The 12,027-nt window shown below is 35.5% G+C and overlaps 1 protein-coding gene across 1 annotated transcript in view; it reads right to left on the bottom strand.

Moving 5' to 3' along the window:
* The window catches only part of FOLH1B (folate hydrolase 1B), an 82,684-nt gene that overhangs the window by 42,940 nt on the left and 27,717 nt on the right, over positions 1–12,027 (bottom strand). Inside the window, exons 5-7 of the mRNA XM_027848192.1 lie at positions 7,080–7,205; positions 5,154–5,340; positions 1,805–1,898 (exon numbers count right to left, since the gene is read on the bottom strand). Coding sequence (XP_027703993.1) covers positions 1,805–1,898; positions 5,154–5,340; positions 7,080–7,205 — 407 coding nt within the window. The remainder of the gene's footprint in view (positions 1–1,804; positions 1,899–5,153; positions 5,341–7,079; positions 7,206–12,027) is intronic.

Consider the following 12,027-nt stretch of genomic DNA (forward strand, 5'->3'; position numbering starts at 1 on the left):
TTTTTGTCTGTTTTGTTATTACTGTTAGCATTTGTATAACTATGTCAGATAACAATGGAGAAGGCATCCTACTTTATTCTTGTATTTATTAGGAGTAGTTCTGGCATTTCCCCACAAGAGTTAATGCTAACTTCTGGCATTAGATCTGTACTTTTTAATATTTTCAGCATATAACCCTTCTCTGTCAATGATGTGTAATTGTTTTTATTCCCCTGTATTTATTGTTAAAATATGTTGCAAGTGTTTTTTTGCTTTTAGTATGATTAGTTATGTTAATTATTATATAATCAATAATAATTACAACTAACAGTTAATAAATAATTATAATTATTTAGTATGATTAGTTATGCTAATTATATTTCTAATTGTGAACCATCCTTACATTCTGGACACAAATCCAATTGAGGTTTAGTAGATTTTATGCACATACATATACACATATATAGCTATAGACTTTCTGCTAGGGTGATTAAAAGTTTGTATCAATATTCATTAGTTTCTTTTAAAACAGTAACTTTTATTAATGTTTTTTGCTTATATATCAATGTCATTTTTGGATAATACCCTATTCAAAAGAATTAAACTCTTTCTTTATAACAAAAAAAATAGGTAAACAAAAATAACTTATACAATGAATGTATCTAGCAATGTATGCAACATTCTGTTCTTATTGTCTCTCATTCCTGTGCCAAAAAGGTGGTGGGGGGGGGGAGATATGCTTCATTATCTGTTCTCTGGGGCCATTTATCCATTTGTGTGTATGCTGTTGTCCCCCCCCCCAATTTAGAGTTCAGCTGCCTTTTAGGAATATTTTCATTTACTTTATTGAACTTATTGTGCATATTTTTATCCTTAGTGTTAAGAATCCCACATCTAAGAGCTCTAAGAATACCAGCACCCCTCAATTCACCATTCCTGCCTGTAGCCCAGTTTCTGCTGCCATTTTCAGAGAAGCAACCAACACGGGGAACTAATACTAATTACTAAAGTTTTTGGTGCTCCCAAATGGCTCAGTGTCAGAAATGGATACAGTTTTATAGGCTGAAATAACTCTAAAGGAGATGTGTTTATTTCCTCTACCTTCCAGATGAACTGTATATTTGTCATTCAGATCATTATCTATGTAGATGAGCCCTTTAATATCTGTTCTTTCCCTTTTGGAATATAAGCTCTCTGAAGACAGGGACTATAATGATTTTCTATTTGTATTCTCAGCGCTTAGCACTGGGCTTTGCATATTATGAATACATAATAAATGTTTTTCCATCCAACCATCCATCCATCTATCCATGTTCTGTTTATTTTATTCTGTATCAGTTCATAACAATCATTTTTTTGCTTCCTTTGAGATCTTCTTAAAAGTATGGATTATAATAGGAAGATTTATAAATGGATTATTATTATACTTTTAGTAGCTTTATAAAATCTTGATTTCTACGGTCCAACTTTTTGCCAGCTTTCATTATATGTAGAATATTTCACTATAGTTAGAAACTCTATACTGTAGGTTAAATAGGTATTTGTATTTTGCTGTTTTGAGATACAGGATTGTAGATTAAGAGCTGGATAAGACCTTAGAAATCATCTAATACAATGCTCTAATTTTACATATGAGGAAAATTGAGAACCAAGGAAGTTAAATAACTTCTCCCAAGGTAGTACTATAATTGAATTAAAATGTGAACCTAGATTTGCTGACTCCATGTTTATTCTACTGCACCATGCTGCCTTTTTCTTTTGTTAGTGCCAAGGTGTCCAATTAACCTTTGGCTTTTACATTTTATTTCTTTTCAAATGTACTTACTCTAGTAAGATCTGGGCATCATTGTATCCAATTGGATGAACAGGAATCTTTGGAAGACCAATAGCCTCAGTTATATCATATCTATAGGCATATTCTGGGGAAAAAAAGATAATTCACTTGTTATGATCAAGATAATCAAGCCTTTTCAAATGATTCTGTTTTATACAGCCATAACTTTGAATAAAAGAGAAATTGCTTGCTTTTTCTCTTTCAAAAGAGCTCAATACTCCAAGTAAGAAAACTTATTTAATGCAGAATCTTTTCTATGGTCAATTTTTTTTCTTGGAGAGATAATTTTGAGTTGATTTTAGAAAGAATCAAAATCAGTATATTTAAAACACAAAAAAAAGCATATAACCATGGGAAGTTAAACGTATGTATTTAAAAGATGGTTTGTCTATAGTTGGTTCATTCTTTGGCCAAAAAACTAGAAAAATTCTGGCAGATGATTGCTCCCAGGCTATCTAGTGCTTGTGGAAGAAAAAAAATCTCAGGAAAGGGAAAATACTGTAACAAGAAAATAAGAATTTGTAGTGAGAACAGTACCTGGTCCTGGACAAAATGAAGCACATAGTCAGCAATGCAGAAAATGATAGTATTTGCTTTTCTCTGCTTCTGAGGTATCACAGAATCTGAGAGTTGGAAAGGACCTTTGCAGTCATTTACTTCACCCTATACTTGTGAAGTAATCACTCTACTGTACACCTGACATGTAATCATTCAGTCTTTTTTTTGACGATCTAAAAGGAGGGGAAATTCAATATCTACTGAGAGAGTCCATTCCACTTTGGGATTGCTCTAATGATCAGGAAGATTTTCTTTACATCAAACTTAACTTGCATTTTTGCAATTTCCACCCATTGTTCTTAGTTCTGTCCTCTGTGGCCAACCAGAATAAGCCTAATCTCTTGCCCACAAAAAAGATGAATGTCATGTCCCCTGGATGTCTTTTCTACAAGGTAAATGCCCTCAGTTCCTTTAATGGATCCTCAATTCCCTTCAGAATTCTGGTTACCCTCAACAATAGATGAGCATTTATCAGGTGCCTACTAAGTGCTGGGCACTGGAAATAAAAATACAAAAGTGAGACAGGCAGTCAATGAACATTTATTAAGAACCTATTCTGTGTCACTGTGCTGGGTGCTGGGGCCTAGCATTGACACAACATCCCCCCCCACTTAATAGTATTTTATTTTTTCTAATTACATGTAAAAGATAGTTTTCAACATTTCTTTTTATAAGATTTTGAGTTCCGAATGTTTTTCCCTCCCTCCACACCCCCCTCCCTAAAATAGCAAGCAATCTGATGTAGGTTATACATATATAATCATGTTAACCATATTTCCACATTAGTCATGCTGTGAAAGAAGAATTAGAACAAAAGGGGAAAACCACAAGGGGAAAAAAAGGTGAAAATAGTATGCTTTAATTTGCGTTCTGACTCCTTAGTTCTTTCTCTGAATGTGGATAGTATTGTATTGCTGAAAAGAGCTAAGCCTATTATAGTGACACAACATTTTTAAAAACTGAATTTATACCATATCTCTGATCTGAACTATACTATTAAAAATTTTATCATTCTGACAATAGGGAGTAAAAATTCTCTCTCTCTCTCTTCTTCTTCTTCTTCTTCCTCTCCCTCTCTCCCTCTATGTGGGGTGAGGACTGTTTTTACTTCTTTTGCTTTGTGTCTCTTTCCTTGAGCATAGATGAGTGATCATGAGCTGAATAATCCTAGCCTTGGTAGCTGCCTTGGGAGTTCAAGATGTGAAGAGAGCCGAGGTCTCTCAGGACTATGGATAAAACAAAAACTTCTTGGCCTGGCATTTAAAGCACTCCACAACTGGCACCAATCTACTTTCATATCCATATATGGACTCTATGTTCCAACCAATTGGTCTATAAGCTTTTTCTGAACTTGACAGACTAGTTCCCACCTCTTTATAGACACACAGGCCTAGAATATACTTCCTTCTTTACACTTTCCAAATCCTTGATTCATACAATCCAAAATGTCACTCTTTATTCCTCACACAGGACAATCCATCTACCATTTCCTCTTCCAAATTTTGTACTAGCTGACCCTCATATGAAGAATTCACTCCTTCTTTACTCACAAATTCCCTCTCTTCCTTTAGGTTGCTCAGATGTCATCTTCTGCATGAAGCCTTGCCTGATTTCCTCAACTACTAGAGTCCTCCCTCCCAAGCTACACTGTATTTAACTACTTTGAATATATTTGTATTTGTTCAAATTTTTATATATACTTGTCTCCTCCTCCAGAACATAAGCTTGATGTAAGTATATGTATCCCAGTACCTGGCTTAGTGCCTGGCACAGAGTAGGAACTTAATAAATACTTATTAATTGAGGCTTATCTTAGGTGCCAACTGCTGTTTGCTCTCCTTCCTCCACCTCAACTAAAAGGTTTCTCTCCCTTCTCAAAAATAACTAGGACTCTTTGTCTGATCTCTCCTTTGTATCCCCATTCACTCTCTATGTGGTATTATACTTATCTCTGTACTTCATACATCTCTTCCTCCTGTTCAGTTGAAGTGTAGTGCCCTAATCTTGAAATTATATACAAGATACACTGAAGATAATAAATAGAGGGAAGGCACCAGATTTAAGGGAAATCGTATGTTATTTAGTGATAGAGAGACACCTGGGGCACCGAGAATTTAATGGCCATAAAGTGAGCATATATCAGGGGCAAGAGCTATGCTCTTATTTCCTGATTCCCAGGCTGGCCTTTTATTCACCATACCACAGTGGACATTAAAGGAACCTTGTAAATATTTGCTGAATTTATTTTAAAAAACTCTACTACCATTTTGGCTCTTCACAGAATCACAGAATTTGAGAGCTGGAGAGTACCTCAACAGGCATCTAGTCCAATTCAACTAAATAGCATTCTCTTAGTTCACAGATGTTTTAAAAAGGCATTATAAGCAAATTATGTGATACCATTAGCAAAAGATACCTGTCTACAAGTATTTCTTGTTTTAAGAATGGCCTTGTCATAAGGAACAGAGTTTAGGATCAGTTTTTCTAAATCAGTATTAATTTATGTCCAGTGAGCATTCTCTGAATTCTTGAGATTAAATCTGGCATCATAGGACTTAAAATAGTAAAGAAGTTGATTATAAACTGATCTCATACTTCAGCATTCTGAGGTCTCTGTTCCACTTTTCAGGAAAAGAAAAACCATACTGCAGATGAGTGTACATTACAGTTCCCTGTGCTTGCCTGCCCAAAGACATCCATAATCTATTCCTTTACTTGGCAAAGCACTTGTTTTTGTTATTTCCCTTCTGTCTCCAGTGTTGACTGAAGACTCATGACTCACCATTGGCTGGATAACCTGGAGTGAGAGGGTCACCTGCACCATTGAGGTTTAGCACATTTCCACGCTGGGCACCACCTCCTGGAAGGTTCCAACCTTTTGGATAAGGTTCTACCCCAGGGGATGAATAATCAGCAGGATCAGAATACAGAATAATTCCTTTGACTCCTGCCTGTTGAGCATTTTTAACCTGTAAAATGAGTTAACCTTTAAAAAAAAAAAATATATATATATATACACACATATACATATGCCAATTTACTTGTACAGATTCCAGAGCTATGACTAATCAGTATTTTACATGGAACGCTAGCCAATATCATAATCAAATTTATTTTGGCCCTTACTCCAATGAGAATATAGTGATCTATCACTATAATGGAATACTATTGTGCTATAACAAAAGATGAACAGGCAGACTTCAGAAAAACCTGGAAAGACTTGTATGGTCAGATGATGAGTGAAGTGAGCAGAACCAGGAGAACATTGTACACAGTAACAGCCACGTTGCATGGTAACTAATATTGATAGACTCAACCCTTCTCAGCAATACAAGCATCTAAGACATCCTCAAAGGCTTCATGATGGAAAATGCTATCCATGTCCAAAGAAAGAACTAAGGAATTTGAAAGAAAATAGTATGCTTTGATTTGCAATCTTTTTTTCTCTTCTGTTGAGTTTTGTTTCCTCTTTTTGGTGGTTCCTCCTATTAGTTCTAATTCTTACTTACAACATCACTAATATGAAGATATGTTTAACAGGAATGTATATGTAGAGCCTATATCAGATTGCGAGCCATCTTGGGGAGGGAGGTGGGGAAGGAGGGGGAAAAATTTAAAACTCAAAAGCTTATGGAAGTGATGGTTGATAAATCAAAATAAATTAATTAAAAAAAAGAATATATTGATCTATCTACTCTGTCTACCAAAAAAGTACATTTTAAAAGAGGCATCAAGAGTTGAATCGTGCTCAAATACACACATACACACGTGAGGTCAGGCAAATTCTCATTGTGTTAGGTCCCCAGATAGTAACACTCCACGTCTACTACCATAAAAGACCCTAAGATCTAGTTACCCCACATTCTAACTTCCCAACTTTTCCCTGGGGTTTTCTAATTGTGGTAGGTGAGCAACTTTGAAATCTGATTCCTCTAAAAATCCATGAGTAAATCAAAGTAAGGTGACAGAACAGGACTCAAAAGGCTGCTAAACATCCATCAGTTTTGCCCATATCCTCTTTTATTTACAAAATGTTACTGAATTTTAAATTATATCTTATAATAACAATGTAGCAATATACTAGTATTTTACATTTGAGTAGTACTTTATACTTTACAAAGCATTTTCATATATATACATTATTTCATTTCATCCTTATAATGCCCCTGTGATGAAGACAGGGTAGGTAACATTTTCTTCATTTTGCAGATATGGAAACTGAAGCTCAGGGATTAAGTGATTTGTTCAAGGTCATATAGCCAATAAGTATCAGAGCCACGACCACACCTGTCTTCAGATTCCTAGTTCAGTGGTTTTATCACCCCCCCCCAACTATATCATGCTGCCTCTCTAACATTAAATATCAATTCAGTTTATATGTTTCAGAATAATAAAATGTTTACAAGAAGACAATAAATGAAGACCCTTGATGCAAACTAGCAATGCACACTCTTGAAATTACAGAAATATTTGTGGAATGTGGCATATGTCACATCCATCTTCATTTTCTACAACAGCCTAGTTCCAAATACTCTATCATTCTTAGATAATAATCTAGAAGCTCCGTCTTTGACCCTGGGAGAGACTTGCTACAGGACAATAATGCAAAATGGTGCCAGAAATAAGGAGGTACCATAATTTCAATAAAATGAATGGAGCGCAGAAAAGTGGGAGGAGGGTTGGGAGGGCGAAAGGAAGGTGAACTTACCTTATTTCCTCTGAAAATTTTCCCATATCTAGCAATGGCAATTTTTCCAGAACAATTGATTCCTAAATCCCGCTCCAATTTAAAGAAGTCTTGGGTTCTTGCATAATTCACATACACTAGTTCACCCTGTTGGGAAAAAAGGTGATTTAAAACTAGAATGTACTTTCTGAAGCTCCTCCAGAGAAATTACATATAAGGCTTTCCCACTTTAAAGCAGGCCTTTTCAAAGGTCTTTTATATTCATTGTCTTATTTCATTCTTACTACTAACAGAAGAGGTAGACAAGGAAGAAACTGTCAACCCACTTGACTAATTAGATAACTGAAGTTTAGAAAAGTTAAGGAACCTGACCAAGGTCACATACATTAGGAGTTAACTATGAAGTCAGGGTTAGAATTCCTATCTCCTGACAATTTGGTGATGTTGCCTTTTGTAGAAGGCGAGTGTTGATCAGCTCAGCTTGGTAGCTCAAGTTCAAAATTAGAACAAAATGAGACACAATTAGTCCATCTAACATGTAACAAAAAGGTTTCATAGCTATACTGGGGGAAGGATATCCACATGAAGGAAATGATATTTATAGAAAACAAAACATTCACCAGTTGATCAGTTTCCTTGTGTTGGTCATGTTGCTGGCTTATCAGCCTCAAACCTCACTCACCAAAACTGGACCCTAACCTTTGCTCTTTTATGTTGAGGTTAAGCTTTTCTCTCCTTTACTAGAGCCTTGCCCTCGAAATGGTCCTGATGATCCCCTGCTACCCTTTCTCTCATGCTAGGGCCTGAGTTTTGTATTAGCTACTATACATCACATAGTAATACCTATCAGCCTTCACATAGCAGAAACCAGGTAGGTACTGAGATGCAATGGCCCAGTCCCTTTAATTGATATGGACCTATCCAAATTGTCTTTATTTCGTTACAAAAGTTATCAATAAAAGCTGGCTCCACCTTGAAACCCTTGGTTATCTCCAGTGATCAGCCCACCAATGAACTGCTTGACATATTTTTAATAAACTCTTTTAATTCCCTTTTTCCTGAGCTTTGCCTCATTAATTAGGTTGAAAGCCTGAACAAAGAATTTTCCTTTTATCACCTTAAAATACGATACGTTAGCTATTATTTATGAACAAATTAATTAAAAAAACATGTATTATGTACTTCAATATATAAAGCACTGTGTTAAGCATTGAGCACACAAACAAAAACAAGACAGACTCTACTCTCAAGAAACTCACACGTGAATGTAGGGAGGTAGTACATGTAAGAGGTTTCATCTGGAAGGAGCCAGTAATGCTGAGAGTGCAGAGGCAAAGTAGATAGTAATGTATCTTCTTTAGGGTAAGTTTCATTGAAAAGACTACATCCTTTGAAACATTTAATGGCACCAAGGACTTTGGTAGCAAGAACTTTGTTATCTTGTTCTTAAGTAGCTATAGAATAGAGACTATTGCCAGTTTGCATCTCCTCAAGGATTGGCCCCATGGATAAAAACTGTAGGGAATAGGCTAGAGCCAGTGTCTATGTTCTAGGGGATATTTCTATGATCTAGATTTTTGGCTGCCCATAGGTGTTAAATGGTCAACAGTTAGTGTTTGGGATAGCTGAGATGACAGGCCTCTTCTCCACAGGCACTGTTCCCCTACATCTGAAGTGTTAAACTTGCTACCCTCAAAACTCCCCAAACCAAGACAGATTGAAACAGTTAGAGTTAATTTTTAGAAAGGTGTAGGGAAAACAAAAGCCTTACTTATTTGTTGTCTTTTGAAAAAGAATTTCATTTGGTATAACAAAATTCTGCTTGAAAGGCTCTCCTTCAATGTGATGTACCTCATATATGCCTAATCCTCCTTATAGATCTACCTTCTCAACTTTCATTTGCATTAGAAGACAGAGTTACCAAAGGACCAATACTAATTATTTCCTTCATGATTCTTAGGGTAAGCCTGAGGGGGTAGATTTGCATAGTACTATCTATGTTCCCCATTGATTATTAGCCCAACATAACTACTTATTAAAAATTATATTTAATAAGTATCTATAGCAAGGGTATTTATGATAGAAACACCTTCTCAAAAAAGGGTATAATCATCCCTCATCCCCACAAGATCTTTGGGAAGAATGGGTTCAAGTTTGGGGAGCAAATGTGGTGAAAGCATAAATTTATGGTGCTTGGTTACTAGAAATCATTTTTTCCCCCTTTTCACAGAGGATATATGAAAGTCTGCTTAGTTTCTCTGTTAAGAATCAAACGTGGTGCCCTTGTAGAGTCCTGAAGCTATTTTATCCTCAGCCCATCTAGTTTACCCTTGATAAGTCTCCCAACTACTGATGAAGACACTGCTGTTGGTCACTGATGCTTTGGCAGACACTGCTACCAATTAGGAACTCCAGATCTTCTGACCTTCTGAAGTTCACATAGCTATCACTTAGTTAATGGTGGGGTGTATGTAAAGATAAACTTAGTCCTCCTATCATCTCTAAGGGCAGTTCCCTCTCAGAAGTTCCACACCATTGGATTTGACCATCACTTGAATGGCCTGCTACTGCAAGGCAGGATTACCAGCTGGCTGGCTGTTTTATCCATTACCCCAAGGTTCAGGGTCGATTCTCTTCAAATAATCATTAGATATTTACTACATGGCATCATCTGCTTTAATCCAATGACTTAAATCCAGGATGATCCTTTTAAACTGATTGGCCAAATTTAGAAGCCTTGGTCTTCTGTGACTTAATTGAAGTACAGGTGGAAATCCTCATGCTTAACCATACATTAAGGTCATAAAAGATTCTTTGATGACCCAACAACAGATGTAACTTTCACAATCCTCTGATTATTGACATCAAGCAAGGTATGACACAAGGAGACCAATATGCATGCCAAAAGGTGTTTTGCACTACTGCAGAGTTCAAACTTGAGTAATCCCATGTAAATGGTAAGGTCTATCAGCTGCTCTTCTTCATACTTAGCTATTTACTTCATCATCTGGAAGAAATGCAAAACCCTCTAAATGAGCTCCCCAACTACTCAGTTTAGCCTAACTATACACATAAGCATAAACAAGTTGTTGAAGAATATCTTCTGTTTAGACTATGATATAGATGGACAGTTAGAGCAACAGTTCAATCAGTTGGCTCATCAGTACATGTAACCTTGAAAAGACACTGTACATGGACAATATACTAAGCCCAGAACCGAATAGGAAGATGACAGCAGGATCCATTCTATTTGGAAAACCATGCAGCATTTTCACTGAACCTAAGGTTCTTTCTAGGGAAAAACAAACAAACAAACAAACAACCCCCCTATTTTTTAACTTCATTGTTTCTTTTCAAGTCATATGCCTAGAAATTATGGAATATCATAATCATGTCCTATTTTATTTCTGACTAGGTTGTTTCAGATCTTTAACTTCCTTACCTTATTTTTTTCTCACTTTACATCACCTTTTGGCTGCACCAATTCTTTAATATATTAAATGTATTTTAAATTCCATTCCCTTCTTCTGAGATGTTAACAACTTTGCTCGATTCAATGGCAGAGTGGGGCTATGAAAAAGAATTAGCTGAAACAAACTAAAGATGAAAAACTATAATGGGCATCCTTTCACAGTACTTTAGTTCTATGACTACATACAATGACCCTTTTGTGTGATTTACAGTGAACTATTGTTCTCCTAGGAATAAACACACTCTTGCATTGTGGTTTATAGGAGAGTTTGTTCTTTTTCCTGTCAACCTTCTATTGTCCTGTGCTCCCATCTTTTTTTTTCCACTATAAAGAATTTAATGACTGGATATTAGTATAGATGGGAAAAGTCATTAGATAAAAACTAAGTTAAATTAAGAGTATCTTTCCTACTTCCTAATCTGGAATCCAATCATTTTGACACTGCCCTTCTAAGGAGTGGTCTCAAAGAAACACTATAATGGATAACTCTCACATCCCACAGGATTACAGAGAAGAATCAAACAACCATTTAAAAAAGAGAGAACAAGACCAGAAACTCCTCTATCTACAAAGTTTTACTTCTGTCAAGAAACAACCTTTAGCACAGTGCCTGGTACATAGTAAGTTCTTAATAAATGCTTGTTGGTTGACCTTAATTACCTTCATCAACTTTTTCCCTCCATCAGTATGATATTCTCTAAAAGGGACTTCTTTTTTTAAAAACAAGTATGCAAGTATTACATATAGTAATTTTAGGATTGTATAGGCAAATTCAGCAGTCTTTGTGATATAAGCTAAGAACCATATATTTTTATATTTTTCACTACTGATTTTCCTGATTATTTACTGAACCTAATGTTAATTTTGTGGTCAAGGGATTTGAATTATTTCAAAAGCAGTGCAAAAAAATCAATGATTATAGAAAAATTAACCACAAGTCACTAATAACAAGAAAATGCAAAATAAAAGTTAAAAATTTACCTCACTCCCTGGAAATTTTCACAAGTAACAAAAAATATAAATAACTGACATTAGAGAAGTTGTTGGTATAATCATTCCAGAAACAACTAAAGTATTTGCAAAAGAGACCAAACTGTTAATATCCTTTGACCCAGTGATTCCACCATTGTGCAAACAACCCAAAAAGATCAAAACATAAAGGTCCCATATATACCACACATGATGTACTTCATAAACACTTTTTAATCAATAACACTTCTTGTAGTAGCAAAGAAATAGAAATAAAGTGGCTATCTACTACCTAGGGAATGTCTTCAATTGTGGTCTGTGAATACAGTGGAATATTATTGTACAAAAAGAAATAACACATATGAGAAATTCAAAGAAATGTGAGAATATTAATACAAACTGATAAGGAGAAAAAATGAAGAAATTGAAATCCAGAGAAATTAATTTACTTGTCCAATGTCACATGACTACTTTGTGACAAAATTAAGATTAGAATTCTGTTCTTTCAACTTCAAGTACGATGCTCTT

Source organism: Vombatus ursinus, unplaced genomic scaffold (assembly GCF_900497805.2).
Source record: "Vombatus ursinus unplaced genomic scaffold, bare-nosed wombat genome assembly UNPS02005659.1, whole genome shotgun sequence".
Taxonomy (NCBI): domain Eukaryota; kingdom Metazoa; phylum Chordata; class Mammalia; order Diprotodontia; family Vombatidae; genus Vombatus; species Vombatus ursinus.